The sequence below is a fragment of the Arachis ipaensis genome, chromosome B6 (assembly GCF_059453495.1).
Source record: "Arachis ipaensis isolate K30076 ecotype BB chromosome B6, ASM5945349v1, whole genome shotgun sequence".
Taxonomy (NCBI): Eukaryota; Viridiplantae; Streptophyta; class Magnoliopsida; order Fabales; family Fabaceae; genus Arachis; species Arachis ipaensis.
This window is the reverse complement of record NC_142441.1, coordinates 120,791,798-120,812,881: the sequence shown is the minus strand read 5'-3', so window position 1 is coordinate 120,812,881 and position 21,084 is coordinate 120,791,798. Positions and strand designations below refer to the sequence as shown.

At 36.2% G+C, this 21,084-nt stretch overlaps 1 protein-coding gene and 1 long non-coding RNA gene across 22 annotated transcripts; both read right to left on the bottom strand.

Moving 5' to 3' along the window:
• Positions 1-3,578: 3,578 nt before the first annotated feature.
• On the bottom strand, positions 3,579-10,868 carry LOC110263451 (uncharacterized). Of its 21 annotated transcripts, none has more exons than XR_015885653.1 (8): positions 10,112-10,866; positions 9,013-9,590; positions 8,713-8,833; positions 7,553-8,272; positions 7,266-7,361; positions 6,983-7,066; positions 6,232-6,870; positions 3,579-4,990 (listed from the first exon to the last, which is right to left on the bottom strand). It is a non-coding gene; the product is annotated as an uncharacterized LOC110263451 (long non-coding RNA). The 21 variants fall into 21 exon arrangements; XR_015885652.1 differs by lacking the exon at positions 3,579-4,990 and adding an exon at positions 5,679-5,938; XR_015885657.1 differs by lacking the exon at positions 3,579-4,990 and having other exon boundaries at positions 6,004-6,373; positions 6,764-6,870; positions 10,112-10,865.
• A 6,713-nt stretch (positions 10,869-17,581) lies between these two features.
• On the bottom strand, positions 17,582-18,058 carry LOC107647188 (uncharacterized). Its single transcript, XM_016351303.1, has one exon. The coding sequence runs from the start codon at positions 18,056-18,058 to the stop codon at positions 17,582-17,584; it is 477 nt and encodes a 158-aa protein (XP_016206789.1).
• Positions 18,059-21,084: the final 3,026 nt, after the last annotated feature.

Sequence of the window (21,084 nt, the reverse complement as noted above, 5' to 3'; positions counted from 1 at the left end):
TATCAAGATCTCAAGTATCGGGGAGTAGATATGACTCCTCTGAAAAAGAGTAGGCTCGACCCGAAAATTACTTAGTTTCGTGTCGAAATGTATGAGATGCTCGAATTGTGGCAAATAATAAAGAAATGAAAATAAACAGATGAAGCTTTAAAATTGAAATTGAAAACAAGCAAAATGCTTGAAGAACAGAAGTAAAAATAAAATGTGTAAAGCAAAGAAATGAAAAGAAAACAAATAAATGAAAAGAAATAGAAAAAAGAAGATGAACGAAAAGCAAATAAAAGTGGACTTCCACTCACATGCACTTGTGCTCCATGGTTTTCCATTGCATCGCTAGGACTGGAAATTTTGGCGGAGGCTTATTTGTGATGATCTAGTGTTTTTGAAGAAGTCGCAGAACTCTTCTAAGCTTCTAGTATTTATAAACCATGGAGATAGACTTGCCATGGAACATGTTGTCTACGATCTTACTTCTCCTTTTTCTCAGCCATGACCTTGCCTTAACCATGAAGAATCTTGACCTCCTCAAGTTTTGACACCCACGTCTTCCTTGGTCTTCAAGTCCCACGTTTCTTTAGCTTGCTCCTCAAATTTTGCACCCATGTCCTCCACTTAACTTGAAGGTCAAGTAGCAAGCCTTGATACTCAAGGAAAGGCGCTAACTACCTTTCGACTTCGATGTTCTTTGTACCATCTTTCTTTGACTTCAGCTTGCCCGTTTTCACTTCTTATAATTGAAACAATTACTTTTATAGTCGAAACCATTGGCAGTTAAAAATGCCCTTATATAAAGGAAAATCTATTTTTTGTACCAACAAATTGGCCCTTTAAAACTTGTTATTTTGTCCAAAAATACAAGTTTTAATATTCCTTGTGCTGGGCATGTGCAACCTTTTCGAATTTTCAAAATTTGAAAGGACATTTACGCATCATTTAAAATGACATGCACTTTTCTGTGAATACATAACGTTCCCTAAGATTTAATGAGCCGTTCTTTGAATAGAGTATTACTTTTGCAATAAAATCATCCCCAATTTTTGAAAACCTTGCCTTTTGAAAACTCTAATCTCCTTTCTCTCTGAATGACGCATCTTCCATGGCTTCCCAATCCATGCCTCAATCGTGCTCTACACCGGATACCACCGCTGCTTCTTCTTCTTCGACAACCATTGCTACTACTCCTCATTCTTGCGAAGGTGATAAAGTCATTCTCCCTCTTTCATTAGTGGATAAAGTGGCACAATTCTACAATGAAGATGGACCTTTGAAAGCCCTAAACCCAAATGTAGAGACCTCTGATCTCTGGCACCACCAGGTATTTCTGACATTTTCAGTAAATTGAGTATTACATTCTTTCTTAGGCCCTTTGGCAATCCAAGAACAGATTGAGTCTATTTCTTCTTTCTTCCCATCGCCCCTAGAGGATTTACCATTGATTTTCTGCAAGAATGGCAAAGCCTCATACTTTGCTGGTCGAGTCTTTAGAACTTCTCCCCCTATGGATTTGAGTCCCTTTTCTTGACCTGGATGTCTCGACTTGCACCTGTATATAAACCTATTTAGGAAGCTCTGAATATTGTGCATGACTTAGAATTAGCTACCTTCGACCTTTCTTACACTGCTCCTTTACTAAGAGCTAGTCTGTAATTTTGGTGCCCTACCACTAATAATTTTTATTTTTCATATGGAATAATGGGTCCGACTCTGATAGACATTTTGACTCTGACCGGTTTACCAATCGATGGTGAATTCGTGTCATGGTCGACCGATTATCCTGAGGATGATTTCAACATCAATTTCGACTCGAACTTCATATCGAGCTTATTCAAAACAACATGGGTTCTAATGGAAACCCTATTTCTGACAGTGAGCATGTAGCTTCTCTCTTATTTTGGCTAAACTCTTTTGTTTTCTGCTCGAAGTCAATCCAAATTCAAAAGAGTGAGCTCGACCTGGGAATTACTTAGCATTCATGTTGAAATATATGAGATGCTCGAATTGTGGTAAATAATAAAGAATTACAAATAAACAGATGAAACTTTAAAATTGAAATTGAAAGCAAGAAAAATGCTTGAAGAATAGACGTAAAAATAAAATGTGTAAAGCAAAGAAATGAAAAGAAAACAAATAAATGAAAAGAAACAGAAAAAAGAAGATAAAAGAAAAGCAAATAAAAGTAGACTTCCAACACTCACATGCACCTTGGAGATAGACTTGTCATGGAGTATATTGTCCACGATCTTACTTCCTCATTTTTCTCAATCATGACCTTAACTTGACCATGAAGAATCTTGACCCTAAGTTTTGACACCTACATCTTTCTTGGTCTTCAACTCCCACGTTTCTTCAGCTTATTCCTCAAATTTCACACCTATCTCCTCCACTTAGCTTGAAGGTCGAGTAGTAAACCTTGATGGTCAAGGAAAGGCACTAACTGCCTTTCAATTTCGACGTTCTTTATATCATCTTTTTTCGACTTCAACTTATCCGTTTTCGCTTCTTGTAGTTGAAACTATTTTTTCTGTAGTCGAAATCATTGGCAGTCGAAAACACCCTTATATCGAAAAAAATTATTTTTTTATACTAACAAATTATAAACTTTTCAATTAATAATAAACAAATATGTACTTTCTATTAACAAAAAAGAAAAAGGATAAACATGAATCATCGGCTAGATATCGCAACGCCAACCTTTTAGCCTAAATCAATGTGCCAAATGGTTCTTTTGCATGGACCTCCCAAATATACATAAGAAGCATGCCTAAAGCTGGATGCGTTACTAACTTTATGCATACTAGCTAGTGCATTAATAAATTTGTAATTATCTATTAATCATTTTTTATTTGTTTAATGTATAGAATAATAATAAACATGATATTAAGTTAGATAACAATATCTTAAAATCAAATTAAGAGATTTTTTATTTAAACTTAGAAATTATAAAATATATTCATTTATTCAAAAATTGGATTTTATGAGTCGTCATGTGATTCCAACAATGTCTATAATTCAAGGCCAAAATTAATAGTCGACGATCGATCCTGTCCGGCCATTGAATGTATTTCTTTTTCACTTTTAAAATTGCTCATATTGCATGTTGTATTTTTACTTTGTCCTAAAATAACTTGTAAAACAACTGGTTCATAATCATATTGGGCAAAAAAAACGAAAAAAAAAAAATTTTCTTAGGTTGATGACTCATTTCTATCTTTTTAGGAATTCGATGCAACGTACTTGACACAGAATAAATGAATCTTGAAAGCTCCCACGCACTATTAGTAAGAGCTTTGACCTAATATAATTATGGCTATAAAAAATAATACTTACACTATCCCTCCTAACAACATTCCTCCACTAATTATCTAGGTAAAATTGACAAGTATAAGCAGTCGTCTTTCTTTCACGATAACAAAAGCAACAATATTCTAGTTTTCAACTAAGAGCTTCTTTAAATTTTTTGTAGAGACACGTGTTGTCAACTTGCACAAATGATTTGTACTATCTGATCTGCTAGCTATAACCCGATCTAATTATATCTATAAATTGAAATCTGAATAAAATATATAAATACATGCCAAATCAAAAGAACGTGTTTTTTTTTCCTAACAGACCTTTTTGTATAAAATCAAATATCACTCAGGAGCAGTTACCACAAAATCAGGCTAACATCCTCAACGGCTTCGCAAATACTAATAACTGCCTATAACACAATAACTTTATAAATACAAAACTCTTGCTACGTAAAAAGTACGCTATTCACTCTGAATTGCAATATACTCATCTCACTTGATCTCTTGTTGACTTGAGCGTTAGAGTGCTTTTGCAGGTACCCACCACCGCTGTTCTTAGGAAGCCGACGTATATCTCATCCAACCCAAGCGAAAGTGAATTCAACCTTGGACCGGACGAGCTATACCTCTCCCGAGGCTTACTATACAGGAACACTATCTAAATAATCTAATGTAAGAAAACTCTAAACTCAGTACATTATTTTGACTTTTTCTACCACTTTAAATAATCCATGAAAGACTACTATGGTATCTATCTGAGCTACATATCCTAATATCTTATTACATTTTTATATATTATGCTGGCAAACTTTCATAAGAAGCTTTTCAAAAAAAAAAATTTTGCAATTTACTTATTACATTTCCATATATCTCATCCGACCCAGGTGGGAGTGAATTCAACCTTGGATTGGACGAGCTATACCTCTCATGAGACTTACTACGTAGGAACATTTGGCTCCTACCGTGGAGCCTAAGTAATAAACTAGCCCCACCATTGTTCTCTCCTACCATATTTTTACCTCTTTTTTGCAGGTCACAACCTATGGCAGAAAAACAGAGCAACCCTCCACCTCTCCCCATTCAGGCTGAGCTAATGGCCATCAATGAGCAGAGAACCAACGAATGGCCGACTTGTTGAATCAGAGACAGTAGCCGAAGCAAGAGGAAAGAACACAAAAATTCTGAAAACAAAGACGACGAAGAAGAGCATATGTCGGAGGCCAAACCCATGATGAGATCACTCCGAAATCAACGATGAAGAGAACTAATCCATTTTCAAAAGACATCATGAGCTTTCAGATGCCCAAAAACTTCACCCTGCCAACAATGTTGAAACCTTATAAAGGAATCGGTGATCCTAACATACATCTCGCTAAGTTTCATACAATGATGTTCGTGAATGGTGCATTCGATCCGATATTTGTTGTATATTCCCTACCTTTTTAGATGATGCTTCCTTGATCTAGTTTCCTGGCTTAGGTGCAGGTTCTATATCAAGTTTTGACTAGCTGACCTACCTCTTTGTTAATAACTTTGTTGCCTCAAAGATTTACGTACACGACTCAGACTACCTTAGCACCATAAAACAAGGACACACGAGAGCCTTAAAGATTACATGACAAGGTTCACAAAGGCAACCATGGAGATACGTAACCTCAATCTAGAGGTCCACTTGCACACACCAAAAAGCAAACTCCGCCCTGGGAATTTCCAAGAAACCATAGTAGTTATAAACCGAAGACATTGGATGAGTTCAGAGAAAAAACAACAAGCCAAATTGAAATAAAAGAGCTCTGACAAATTCGAAAAGCAGAAAGACCCAACACTAACTGAGAGGAAGACAAACGGAACAAATACCCAAACAATAAGATGGACCAAAAACCTTTCAAACTCACCAAAATTCGACACATACACCCCTTTCAACACCAAAATGGAGGACATCATTAAAGACATTCTACACTCTAAACTGATCAAATCACCAAACAATCAGGACCAACAATATGTGAACAAACACTACAAGGTTTTGTTTATTTGTGACAGTTTTTTTCTTATTTGTGGGGGTTTCTAAAACTCCTAAAATTTGAGGTGCCACGAGGTCTTTTGTGGGAGGTTTTTTAAAAACCTCCACAATCTATTCAGTGGAGGTTTTGTATGTGTTTAGTGGGGGGTTTTGCAGTTTTAAATCACTTTTGTGACAGTTTAAACCCCACAAATTGATTTTTTAATTTAACACAAGTTAACTATTTTGTGAGATTTTCAAACCTCCACAAATTCTGTAATTATTTATTTTTAATTTCAAATCATTCATTAATTTTCATCTTATTTTACATATTCTCAAGTTAAAAAATTTATTTTTTAATATCAAAATTTAAAAATTAAATATTTTTTAACACAATTCCTCAATATAAGACAATTCTAAATATTAAAAAAAAAATCTCAACATCAATAGTTCCAAATATAACTGCATATGGTATTATTCTACATAACTATTACTATTTTTCTTTTAAAAGTAAAATAAAACAACTTCAATATTTCAATACCATTCAATTCTAATTACATAAATATCTCAAAATGAAAATATGAATGCAATCCCAAAAGACCTTGAAACTAAAGGAAAGAATGCATCTGGTAAACCTTGAAACTCATACCTGCACAATTATGCAAGCATTTTCAATGTTTGCAACCCTAACTTCATATAACTATGAAAATAAAATCAATAATCAATTACTCTATTCATTTCATGATATCAAATACATAACATTATGGCTAACCTGTATCCAATGCTATAAAGGAATGAAGATACAAGGGGAATTTTACACTAAAGAATTCGAAGTTTTTCATTGAAAACTCAATCATTTGAAGTACAAAACAGGCGAAGTTAGAAAATGGACATGAATGGAAGAAACAAAAAACAATGACACTATAGAGAGAGACACATTACTGTTGTAATTCAGGAGCTTCTCAATGAGGTCAACATGCGTCATAAGCATACGCCTACAACAATAATGAACCAGCCCCAAAGCATCCAGCGCATCTTTGCAATCCGTGATGTTAAGGCAACTATATTAGACCTAAATAATCAACTAAAATGCCATCAGCAATTAAGGAAAACTGAAAAAGCAATACCGAATTTCACATATTAAACATACGCAAATGCATGTTGAATTGAAAAGGTTAAAATAATGTACAACAATCAAATAGCTTCTGAATAGACCATGATTAATCAGGATTTGTTTACCATCCATCCTAAACCATTGACTACTCATACTACCGTTTTTCCAAGCATGTTAGATCCAATAAATTAATAACTAATTAGATAGACAAACAAGTGAAAAAAATCAATCTTTCTATCTAACTCGGCTATGAATAACATAGCTATACAAAATCAATAACAGAATTATAAGATGTAACATATTACATATATAATAAGGCAGTCGCAACAGTAATAAAATATACAGGCTATAAATCCTAACCGAGGAAAAGTAGGAATTGAAAGTATGAAGAAAGAGGGCGAAACTGATCCTTCAGAGTAATCTGACTGAAGAAGGTCCAAATATGCATCCCATTTGTTTTTGATAACCTATAAACAAAAATTGAGCACCAATTATCCAAAGACTTATTAAATAAACCCTGAAACCGTGAAAAAGAGAGAACAATAGTGTGTTGAAATGCAAGGAAGAAGAGAAAATCACCTTTCCATAGGTGAAGCAACGGACTGGGATAATCATTTTGCTCCTTCTCTGCACACTCTGGAAGCTTCTCTAAGAGGTAGCGTTCTGTTTCAACTTAAAAGTAAATCATCAACCAAAGTTTCATAATCGCATGAAAAAAACCCAAGCAAATGCCTAATAAAACCAGAAATTAAATCCATGAGTGAGTTTAATTTGTAAAATAAAAATAAAGAAATGAAAGAGAATAATTAATAAAGAGGAAATAGCAGAACATAATAATTTTGTGTGGATTACATTCACATACATGTATGTATTTTACGTTAGCAGATCATTCAATTTCCGTCACTTGGTGTATTGGTATTTTTATTAAACACTCATAGTGCAGGAATATGTAGTAGGCCTGTAGCATACCCAGTAAAATAAGTCAAAATTCAATATTGAATTTTTCAAGCATGAGTAATAACTAGTCTTCAAATTCGAGAATAAAAGTATTAGTTATTAAGTAGAATATAACTGTGATAGATAAATAAGCATAGATATAGAACAAGAACAATGAATTAAGGGAAAAACTATATATGAGGGTGAACTCACTTTAGCATGTAATTCATAAGCCACGTCATCATCTCTATCTTTAGATATTAAATAACTAACAACATCAAAAACTAGCCTCTTGTACAAGGTAGCTTGTTCCTGTCACAACTCACAACTGAACTCTTATTATGTATGAAAAATTAAAATTTGGAGTAAGCAAGCATAATTTATAGAAAAAAAAAGGAAGATTACCAAATTGGATTTAGCAGAATCAAGAAATAAGGAAGCTTAGGAAGGATCAGAAGAGTGGATAAAATGGGATGCTAAGATGTTGACCAAGGTACAATGTTTGTCATGAGCTACAGCTTCAAGAATCACATAATGCTTCTCTCTCTGCCATAGCTTAGTACCTTCACAACATTCAAAAACCAAATTCCAGGCAAACCCCACGCGTCAAAATTGAAACTTTATCAAACATATATCAACAATGAAGAACCTGATGGAAGCTATAGAAAAAACACAACTAAACACCTAACCTCCACAAGTAACTGAGTTTTTCTTTCTTGATACAACTCCCTATGTGGACAAGTACTTCACTCAACCTCCACAACATGTTTATGATTGGAGAGGAGTGTTGCCTAGAAAATGATACATTTTCAATTTCCTCAGGGATCTCTATTTCGCTCTCAAACAATCAAATGCAAACTGGAAGATTGTGGTGGGTCACCATACTAGGGCTTCAAAACCTTCTTCTCCCTATTCTTCAGGTACCATCTATACCTACATATATATGTATGTAATGTACCTTACTCTATTAAATATAAGCATGAACAAATGTTTCAGGAAATGATGATTTCAGAATTTACTTTATTTAGTATTTATTAAATTAATGAATACTAAATAAAATAAATTCTGAATGTTTTTTACTCATTCTTTTTTGTTACTAAATATTTTCGTATTACAAATGTGGCCTGTGTTCTGTTCTCCAAATTAAATTCTAAGTTCTTTAATTTTAGTAAACAAATATATAAGATAACATATATCTAGTTACGTACATATATAGAGTTACGTACATATATAGTTACGTACATATATATTCCAAGTTCATTAAATTATATGCTTATTTACCTAATGCAGATGATGTTTTGCAAGGCAATAAATAATCTGCAATTGCTTCCATTATTAAATCAAAATAAAATCATGCAAATCCACCGTCTTACCTGAAGTGCAAAGGACTTTGATGTCTTGCCCCTTAACCTCTAAAATTTCACCATCTATCCAAGCTACCTCTAGATCCTCCAATCAAACTTGGGACCCAGCTATAGGATTGGCAGTAGCAACCTACAATGCAGAGTGTCACAACAAAATAAAACCACTAGTCTCACCGTGTCTAATAACTATATTCATATTCAAGTAATTACAATAAAAGTAAATTTATCCGTACCATAAAATAAGAACGAAAATCAGCAAAATGCAAGTTTTTCAAAACCATCAAGATTACCAAAGATCAATCAACTTACCCTATCTGCCAATGTAAGCAGTCTCCATCAATTGCGCTAAGGGCTTAATTTCTTGTCCAGCAATTGCAGGTAAAGAAAATAATGAAGAACCTGATGGAAGCTAATGTGGTTTGATCAACAAATTAATCAAATTCTCAGTTCCAGACTGCTAGATCATCTCAAGCTCTTTATACCTTAGTTTTTGCTTTGTGCAAAGACCATATATAAGAAGAATATGCTCTGATTATATAAGTAGTGTTCTATATATTATATATTGTAAATGAAAAAATAGAAATTAACATATTAAGAACTGAAATCAAAGAGTAGCAGTATAGTATAAACCAATATAGTATATATTGCAACCTGCGATTAATTCATGAGATGACTTGAAGCTTTTTGATTAATTCAAACACTTTATCTTTGTTTTTTTTAACAGAAAACATTAAGTTTCACTCTAATGTTAATTCGGGAAAATTTCATTTCATTATAAAGACAACAAGTTACAAGTATAGGGAAGGGAGGGAGGGAAAAATGTAGAGCAGCATGAAATAATGTAAACCTTGGGAAGAGTATAAAATGCTGACTTGATCTACTTCACCCTGCATTATAAACATGGTAAAACATATAAGAAGAATTGCCTATAATGATTAGCAATTTCAATTGTCTTCTTGAATAGATGAACACAGGAAAGTAGAAAGTAAGAAGCTAAACACTGAGAATAAATAAAACAGAATTTGAATTACACAACAGAACTAAAGAAATGTCCATATCAGTAGGTTAAGAACTAAAGATTATTGCAAAACCTACGCATATAGGGATAAAATCCATTAGATTCTTTCTTAACCTTTCATTCAATATACTCAGAAAAATGGAAAACTAATTTGTATCTTCAGGAACATATCAAAATGTCAATTAATAGGACAAGAGAACAATTAATTAATCAAATAATTATAATTCACAATTAGAAAGAGAGATAGAGAATCATGATCATAGCAAATAATCAAATCCAAAATAACAAAGACGCAGAGAAACGTAAAAGGACAAATGAAATTCTTCAAAATAAAAGGACATTTATTAATAGAGAAGAGATATCAACAAATTAATAGCGAAGAAGAAGTACCAGCAACAGCTCGAAGGAGAAATATAGAGGGAGAGAAAGTTGCATCGAAGTAGAAGTTTAGGAGCGAATAAATCTGAAAACGCGTTGACAGAGGAGGTGGCTCAATCCAGAAGCGTTCTACCATGGCAACAGCGGCAGCAACAACAATGGCAGTGGTGACCGAAACGGCGGCAGCAACAACGGTGGCGAAAACTCCACTGTGGCAGAAACAACAGTATAGAAGAACATATCTAAAAACACGTTGATAGAAGAAGTAGCTCGATCCATTAGCTCTTTACCGCAACGGACACGGAAGTGGTGATGGTATCGACGACAGAAACGGCAGCGGAAACAACGGCAAAAAATGGCGCAGAAAACTTAGGTTCTCTCTGAGCTAACTCAATCTCTCATTTTGAAAAAAGAAAGAGAAAATTAGGTTTTGTTTCAAAATATAATTTTTATTAATTATTAGTAGAGGTTTTCTAAATTGCCATCAATAAAATGTATTGTGGAGGTTTTTAGAAACCTTCACCAAAATATTTCCTCAAATAAATAAAAATCTTGTAGTGAAATCCAAATATTGCACTTCTCATAAAAAATATAGACACACTAACCACTTTTACTCATCTTCAAAAAACTTTTAGAAACTCCAATATACATCCAAATGCGAAGCACATATTGTAACTCCAAAATTTTACAACACGATTACAATACCAAACCCACCCACTTATCAAATCAACTAGCCAAAAGAAAACCTTCCATATCCCAATCAATTAGAATCGTCAATCATGACAATCAAGCATGCAACCGATCATCACAACCTTGGTAATTGTATAGGTTTATCTAGGAGCATTCATTACACACGTCCCATCAATTATTTCACTTATCCTTATTGTCAATTTCAAGATTTTAAATTTTATTTATTTATTTCATAGACAAACTTTACATATTCCATTCATTTTTTAGCTTTGGAGATACCACTCACTGCACAAACTGAATTATAGATAAAAAATAACCCTCTCACTTTTCATCTTAATTTATTTATTTGTTTATCTATTCAATATTCCAACGTAACTTTTTCCTTTGTTTTTATATTTTTAATCCAACAAGTTGACCTTGTGGACTACTACTATTCCGATTCCAATTTATAGGTTGAAAGGTCAACCTGTCTAATTGAAAAATATCACAAGTCAAGATTGGGGTGCTATGATCCGTTAGCTATAACCCGACCCATTATACTGATGTAAGACGGAGGTTCAATTCGCATGTGGGTTAGGAACTCGGTTATCCAAAGGAAACGGATTTAACGTTGTAAGTATAGTCCCAACCTGACGAATTGACCCTTCGAATCAAATTGGAAATTCACAAGATATGTCACAAGCAAAACCAAAATAAAACCGAGAGTATTAGACTCCCGAGTCGTCTCCCTAAGAGCACTTTAGAACAATAAGTATGCAATTTCGGTTGTAGTGATTAACGGGTTGTGAATAAAGAAATGAACATAGAAAGCAATAAAAGAACATGCAAAATTGTAATGATTGAACGCATTAAGAAATTAAAGAACCGACTATGTAATATAAACAAGTAAAGTATGAAATAAATCAACATATAAAGGTATAAAAGATTGAAAGCATAAAGAAAAAGAGTCTTGGCTTGGAGTGAGCTAAGGGTCCTTTTCTTGTTGGAACCACAACTATAACAATTATGATGGATTAGTCTCACTTGATCAACCCTCACATCGGAAGGTAAGTTAAATGAGCATAAGTGTACTTAACCTACAAATCCTAACTTGCTTGCTAATTATCTTAGCAACAAATTAGCGTTAGTGGGAACAAGGACAATTAACAACCCAAGAATTGAAACTAAATGTTGGACATTCCAACTCTAGGAACCCAATTGCTCACTTTTCCCAAGCCAAGAACAAAAAATTTAGCCTAAAACCATGTTTAACATTTTCTCAAACACTTAGTGGGCAAAAAGCTTAAACATGAGGAAAATGAGTAAAGACTTAAAACAAAAGCAACAATTGATCTCAATCAACAAAGATAACACAAGAGAGCATATAATCAACATACAACATCAAATTCATCAACAAGAAATTGAAATTGCAAGAGAAAATCAAAATTGAACTATAACTTGAATTAGAAGAAAGAGCAATGACAATGTAACTATAAAGAGTAATATCAAGAAATTACTTACAATGAGAGCTTGCAAAATCCAAGATCAAAAATGGAAATGGCACTTGAATGTAAACTCTAATATAAACCCTAATAGAGATGATGAAAAACTTAGAGAAAAACTAAAACTAAAACTTCCTACCACTACTCCTAAACTATACTAAAATGATATGGTATGTTATGGCTTCATTCTCCCCTCTAATATGAGCTAGAAGACTTCAGAAATGGGCTCCAAAGTCCTCAAATTTCGAGGCACGTGCTATTTTAATGAAGTCATGTGCAGACACCTGTGCGGACGCATAGGCTGGTGCGTCCGCACACATCGCGAGAAATCCAGGCCTGTGCGGACGCACAGGAAGGTGTGCGCACGCACACTACGTGATGCATGGCTGGACACATGACGTGCTCGCTGCACTTCACGCACTCTGCTTGGAAGGCTGTGTATACGCACAGGTAGCTGCGCGCACGCACACGTCTCTGAGTTCACTCCTTTGTTTTCTCTTGCTTTCTCCACTTTGCATGCTCTTCTTCCATTTTCTCCAATCCATTCCTACTTTATACACCTGAAATCACTTCACCAACAACATCAAGGCATCGAATGGAAGGCAAATGGAATAAAATAGATTAAATTAAGTATAAAAGAGCATATTTTCATGATCAAGCACAAATTGGGAGGAGAGACCAAAAGCATGCTATTCAAGGGAATAAGTGTGAGTTTATGTGATGAAAATCCATTCAATTCTAACCAAAAATCATCATCAAATATGGATTCATCAATTCCCCCACACTTAAACACTAGCATGTCCTCATGCTAAACACACAAAGGAGATAAATGAAAGGGAGAATGACTTATGCTATATACTACTTAAATGCATGCAACTATCTAAAAACTAATCTCTAATATGTATTATGATGAGAGTTGGTAGAAACAAACTATGAAATTCCAATCCATCGCAAGAGAACTTTTAGGGTCAATGCCAAGGATTCATGCATTAAGATCAATGTCCAAAGAATTGAATTGAAGTTATCAAAACTATCCAATCAGACAACTTGCAAGAAGACGCGATATGAGGTGTAAAAACATGGAATTGAGCAATCGAACCCCTCACCGGATGTGTATCCACTCAATTTGCTCAGTGTTTAGCATTTTACCACTCAATTCTCCTTTTATCATGCTTTTCAAAGACTTGCAATTCATCTAACAATCAACTAGTATTAATGCATGAATAACAAATATCATGAGGTCTTTAAAGGGATGTAATGGGGCTAGGGTTTAGGTAGGATGAAGTTTGGTCAAGTGGACTTAAAGAATTAATTTTTTGATTAGCTTGAATGTCCACCTAATCCTACATCACTTATATACACATAACAATGCAACCTTCTAACCCATTTCCTTTTTATATCTCATCTTACTCATGCATTTTCTTTCAACCATGGCATATGCATCCTTTATTTGCACTTTTTATTCATACTTTATTATGCACTAGGTTTTTTTTTTTTAATTGAACTATGAATGCATATGTTTCAATTAATGGAATGCATGAGTATTACCTAATTACCAAAAATTTTCACGAAGAATTCACGCCTTTATCACCAATGCTTTCTAAACTTCTCCCACGCTTAGAATTTACACACTAATCCACCCAAGCTAATCAAGGAATAATTCAAGGACATCAATGGTTTTCGGCTTAAGGGGAGTAATGTGCTATCATCAGAACAAAAGGGGATTCATAGGCTCAAAGGGGTTCACAAAGGTGAATGCAAGGTTGGCCATATAGGTTAGTGAGTTTATCATCAAAGATGGCCTCAATCATGCTAAATGCATCCAAACACAAATACAGGACATAAAGAATCATGTAAATCAATGATTACAATAAAAAAGGAGTACAATCACACACAAGAACAACATTATGGTTGAGAAAATGCAACCATCTATTAAAGCTCAAATCTCACAAGGTATGTTGTTCGAGCTCTTTTTCCATGTTCTACAAACAAAATACTCCAAGCAACTTGGTAAAACAATTTTTTTTTTCAATTCAATCAATGGTATGCCCTTAGAAAAGGATTTCATGGGAATTCCTTGGTGTTTTCACACTTATTCATCATATCATGCAAGATGCAAACATTAACTACTAAATATTCATAAATGATAAAGAAATATTCACAACAAACCAAACAAGATGCAATAGGAATAAAACTACTCAAAAATAAAGAAAAAAGTACTACAAGAGACATTACAAAGTGTCTTTAAGAAAGAAATTTTTACCCCCTTGAGGTCATCGATCCTCCCCCACACTTAAATTGTGCACGGTCCTCCATGCATGCTCGCGATCCAGAAGGATGAAGAGGGGGCCACCTTCAGCTGGTGGGCTCAGAAATGGGATGGTCAACTGCATCAAGCTCTTCCCCAGCTAGCTCGGATGAAGGTGTAGGAATCGGGCCGGGGTATCTTCCTTCTAAACTTGCCACTATCCACTCAAAACGCTTGTTCTCCAAATTCTCCATGTGGTGGATATCATGCAAGTTGTCGCGGAATAGATCCGGAAGAGGACGAAAAAAAGGTAAAGTAGTTGATAGGGTCGGTGGACTTGATGGTGGTGCTATGGGTGCCTTCCTCTTGGAGGGGGTTATTTTTGTTGATCTTTCCAAATCTCCTCTCGGAATGAATTTGTTGCCACTAGGAAACTCAAACATTCTATCCATTGGTCGCCTCTCTATCCCAGCTGTATTTGCTAAACGCATCACTATCGATGGAAATGGAATGCTGACATTCTTCTTCTCAATCAATTTCCAAATTGATTTGCGCAATAAAGGCAAGATGGGTATATGCTTCCCTTGCATAATAGCCCATAGTAGCAAAGCAGTTCTAAATCTCACATGGGTGGTATGGGTGCTCGGGATGATATAGTCCGCCACAATTTGATGCCATATACGAGCTTCAGCATTCAAATCAGAATATGCAATACTGGTGGAAACAGAATTCTTCCCTTTGCTATACTCCCAAGATGCACCAGGACGGTCTATTTTCTCAAGAATGGGAGTCAGAGATATTCTTCTTTCGAAGACATCCTCATTTATCTTGGAGTATCTGTCTTTCTCAAATGCAATATGGGGAATGTTCAGGATAGCTTCTAGAGCTTGATTGGAGGTATCCAACATCTTACCCCGGAGGAAGACTGACTCTGTTTCCCAAGCTTGGTAGTTTGCATAGAATTCCCGCACCATAGTCTCATTGACTTCAATAGGTTCTCGCTCGAGAAACTCCCAATGAAGTGAGGCGATTCTTTCGTGAATAATCTCCTTGTATTGGCTTGGAACCTTCAACGGCCGCTCCCAATGGATTTTACGTTTCTCAATGGCCTCGTATTGAGAGTCGGCTCTTCGGTTAACCAAGGTAACCAGTTTATTACCGCGGCGATTCCACCAAATATTAGGAGAGCGAGTGGTAGTTTTCCTAACCGGCGAAGAAGCTAGTGCCTTACCCTTCTTTCTCATCCTGAAAATACAAACAAAAGAATTTCGAGATCATAGGACAACATTAAAGTAAAAATCATTGAGGAAGCATTAATAACTTTGAAAGAGGCTTATATAAGTGGTGTAATTTATAAAAACACGGTGTATATGTTCCAATAATGCGCGCGGGTGGGATACACACACCGGCCGATCATTACGGCAATCACACCCTTAAGCAATTAACAACTCGAAGCTTTAAGCAAGCCCCAAAAGGGAATTAGCAATTGTTCATTCTCAAGAAGTGGTAATCACACATACAATGGTCTTAATTTGAGTGCAAAAGATGTTTGATCAAGACATCAACTAAGGTTGAGCCATTGTATAGGGGTTACCATATCAAAAATTTTTTATGAACAACGACAAATGAATTCATACCACACAATGCATTTGCAACCGAGAATTGCACATGAACAAACAAGGAAATGCATCGGTGAATTTACTTAACAACCATCAAAAGTCATTATAGACGTTGCAAAATTCATACAGTATGCCTAACAAGAGATAAATCGAACACATATGATGGTCAAGTCATATGAATCAAACAAAGTGTTTATTGAGACATTTTATCGAATATGTGGTATGCAATGTGCAAGTTCATCACAATTAAGCTCAAATATGCTCATAACCAGTCCCAAAAATCAAACAACAACACTTTGCAAATCAAGGAAACAAGAAAGAAAGCAATTAATAAAATCTAAGCAATATAAAAGGGATGGAAACACTTGCAAAGAAAATATTAACATAAAGAGAAAAGGAAAACAAGAACGTTAGATATAAAGGTTGAGAAGACAAGAATGAGGTGGGAAACAATGGCACTTCTTATAGCCACTGCGAAATTACGGCGGTTGGGTTCGCCGGAAAAGAAAGCAACACCGGAAGAGGGAGAGCTCACCCGTGGTGTATATAGAAAAGAGAAGGAAAGAAAGAAGGAAAAGAGAGAAGAGAAGGGAAGAAAGGGGAAAGAGAGAGGGCGCCGGCAGTGGGCTGGCGGCGGCGGCGGCCAGGACCGGCGGGCTGGGCAGAGAAGAGGGAGAGAGGCAGCTGTGAAGAAGAAAAAGGAAAGAGGGGGGCTGCCTCTCAACAGGGCAAATTGCCTTGTTATTGCCCAGAATGCGTCTTGTGCGGACGCACAGAGACGAAAACTTGGAGCGGTGCGAATGCACACAGCGTGCGATCGCTGCGACCAGAGGAGTTGCAAAAGGACGTGCGACCGCAGAGATTTTTTTTTTGTTTAGAAAAGCTTGAGGACAAAGGTTCGCATGCGTGCGCACATAGGTCCGTGCGCACGCACAGAGGTTAGGAATGGGGTGGGTTGTGCCCACGCACAAGCTGTTCCCTTGCTGCCAACAGAGAGGTTGTCGAGTTGCGTGTGGACGCATACATCTGTGCGGCCGCACAGGTGGAGCGTGAAAGGGAGTGCGTGCGGGCGCACGCGAGTGATCGCTCGCTCAGGCTGGTGCGTCCGCACACATGGCAAAAAATTCAGGGTTGTGCGGACGCACAGGTGTCCTGTTTCAGAAAATTCATTTCTTCTCAAAACCAAGGTTCCCACCCTTAGCATATCAACAAACCACACCCAAACCATTTAAATAAGCACAAATTCACAGTCTACAAGCAATACATCTTGGACAGCTCAAAATTCATCAAATCAAACCTAAACTAACCATTATATCACAAAAAGGCAAATAATGCAAAAGACTATAAACAAGAGATAGAGTTGGAATAATGTCACCATGGTGGGGTGTCTCCCACCAAGCACTTTGGTTTAGAGTCCTAAGTTGGACTTGCATGGCTTCATTGGTCATTTGGGAACTTCACCAAGGAGGAAAATCTCCAACTCCTTGGCATTTTTGGGTTGAGTGTGATAAAGCTTTACCCTATGACCATTGACCTTGAGCTTAACTCCATTAGTGGGGTGAATCACCTCCACCACCCCATATGGCTTGACATCTACTACTTTAAACGGACCATCCCATCTAGACCTCAATTTTCCGGGCTTGAATCGCAACCTTGAATTGTACACAAGTACTTCGTCACCTATCTTGAAGTTCTTCTGCCTTATATTCTGGTCATGGAATGCCTTAGCTTTTTCCTTGTAGAACTGAGCATTTTCGTATGCTTCCAACCTAAGGCATTCGAACTCTTCCAATTGGAGCTTACGTTCCATTCCCGCCCCCTTTAAGTCCGGATTGCAATTCTTCACCGCCCAAAAGGCTCTATGTTGGATCTCAACCGGAAGATGACAGGGTTTCCCGAAAACAATACGGAAGGGGCTCATTCCAATCTGGAACTCTAATCCTTCCTCTGTGGGTTAACCACCTTCTCTAAGATTCTTTTGATCTCCCTGTTGGATACTTTCGCTTGCCCATTGGTTTGGGGGTGATAGGCTGTAGAAACTTTGTGAATAACCCCATACTTTTTCATCAATGCCTCGATTTTCCTATTACAAAAATGGGTTCCTTGGTCGCTCACTGACGAACTGGTTTTCTGCTAGTAAAGAATTTTATAAAAGTATAATCGCGTTGTAAGTATAGTTTCTAAACCAACAGAGAATCCTTTCGTACAAAAGTTTTGTTTGTCACTTAAGCAAACCTAATAAAAATAATAACCGAAGTATGGAAATCTTGGGTCGTCTCTCAAGGAATTATAGGGAAGTATGATTTATTATTGGTTATGAGAAAAAGTGTATTTTTGGGTTTTTTGAAATAAGGAACAAGTAATTTAAATGACAAGAAAAATAAATTAATAATTAGAAAATCTCTTGGCAAGGTATAAGAATTGGAAGTCCTATCCTAGTTATCCTTATCAGGTGTGATGAGAATTGGGTTTTAATCCCATTTAGTTAACCCTTACTAAACAAAGGAAAGTCAAGTGGACTAATTAAATTGATTCCTCAAGTCCTAGTCCATTCCTGTGGATAGACTAACTTTAGAGCGATTCGAATCAATTAGCAATTCCAATTTCAATTAACAGTTGAGTTTGATAACTCAAGTGTTACCAATTAATCAACCAAAGCCAAAAGGGAAGAAGATCTACTCGAATGAAAATAATTTGGATAAATCGAAAACATCAATAACATAAATAAAATAAAACGATCTTATATCTGAAATACCTCAATTTATATTAATTAAGAAAATCCTAACATGAATGGTTCATAAGCCAAATTGAAAAGATAAATAACAATTAAAGTAATAGAATAAATAAAAGTAGAAAATAAATTAAAGGAACATTGAACCTGTAATTGAAGAGAAGTAGCCTAAACATAATAGAAATCCTAAATCTTAATCCTAAGTGAGAGGAGAGAACCTCTCTCTCTAAAAGCTACATCTAAAACCTAAAATTATATATAAATGAATGTTGTTTGAATTGTTCCCTGGTGAATGGATGCATTCCCCCACTTTATAGCCTCTAATATGTGTTTTCTGGGCCGAGAACTGGGTCAGAAACAGCCCAGAATTCGCTGGTTGTGAATTGAAACACGCTGATTTTTGTCACTGCGATGCATCTGTGTAGAGCACGCATTTGCGTCGCCTAGCTGTATGGCAACTATAGCAAATTATATATCATTTCAAAGCCCTGGATGTTAGCTTTCCAACGCAATTAAAACCGCATCATTTGGACTTTTGTAGCTCAAGTTATGACTGTTTGAGTGCGAAGAGGTTAAGCTAGACAACTTTGCAGTTCCTTCAGCTTCTTGTATTCCTTCCACTTTTGCATGCTTCCTTTCCATCCTCTGAGCCATTCCTGCCCTGTAATCTCTGAAATCACTGAACACACATATCACGACATCGAATGGTAATAAGAGAGGATTAAACATAGCAAATTTAAAGCCCAAAGAAGCATGTTTTCAATCATAGCACAAAATCAGGAAGGAAATTATAAAACCATGGAATTAGTATGAATAAGTGTGCAAAGACTTGATAAAAACCACTCAATTGAGCACAAGATAAACCATAAAATAGTGGTTTATCACTCACGATTGCTCGTGGTGACCCAAATCTACAAATGATGTTATTTTTCAAAAAGGAAGCAACAGTATTAGCATCATTGCAACGAGTAGGAATTGCTTCCACCCATTTAGAGACGTAGTCCACTGCTAACAATATGTACAAAAACCCATTGTGACCTATGAAATTCATGCCCCAAACATCAAAGATTTCGTAAAAAATCATCGGTTGTTGGGGGCATTTCATCCTTTTGTGAGGTATTTCTGGATTTTTGGCATTGATGACAAGATTTGCAAAATTGGTTTGCATCGCTAAATAGAGTAGGTGGTGCACGAATTGTGAATCACACTTTTCACAACTCGTACCACTGACCAGCAAGTGCACTGGGTCGTCCAAGTAATACCTCACGTGAGTAAGGGTCGAATCCCACGGAGATTGTTGGTTTGAAGCAATCTATGGTTATCTTGTAAATCTTAGTCAGGAAGTCATTTATGTTTATTAGTTGAATTGCAAATAAACAATAGAGCATGGATTAAAGGTTACTTGTTATGCGGTAATGGAGAATATGTTGGAGTTTTGGAGATGCTTTGTCTTCTGAATCTCTGCTTTCCTCTGTCTTCTTGTTCACGCACGCACGTCCTCCTATGGCAGGCTGTGTGTTGGTGGATCACCGTTGTCAATGGCTACCTTCCATCCTTCCAGTGAAAACTACGCTCACGCGCTCTGTCATAGCACGGCTAATCACCGGTTGGTTCTTGATCCGGTTGGAATAGGATTTACTATCCTTTTGTGTCTGTCACTGACGCCCAGCCTTCAGGAGTTTGAAGCTCGTCATAGTCATTCAATCCTTGAATCCTACTCGGAATACCACAGACAAGGTTTAGACTTTCCAGATTCTCATGAATGCCGTCATCAGTTCTAGCTTATACCACGGAGATTCTGATTAAGGAATCTAAGAGACACTCATTCAATCGTATATAGAACGGAGGTGGTTGTCAGGCACACGTTCATGATTTGAGGAAGGTGATGAGTGTCACAGATCATCACCTCCATCACAGTTAAGCGTGAATGAACATCTTAGATAGGAACAAGCGTGTTTGAATGGAAAACAGAAATACTTGCATTAATTCATCGAGACACAGCAGAGCTCCTCACCCCCAACAATGGGGTTTAGAGACTCATGCCGTCAGAGAATACAAATTTTTGATCTAAAATGTCATGAGGTCCAAAATAAGTCTCTAAAAGTTGTTTAAATACTAAACTAGTAGCCTAGGGTTACAAAATATGAGTAGACTATGATGGATGATGCAGAGATCCACTTGTGGGGCCCACTTGGTGTGTGCTGGGCTGAGACTTA

Coding starts and splice junctions, on each gene's coding strand:
- LOC107647188 (XM_016351303.1), bottom strand. CDS start 18,058: ATGAGCCCCTTCCGTATTGTTTTCGGGAAACCCTGTCATCTTCCGGTT.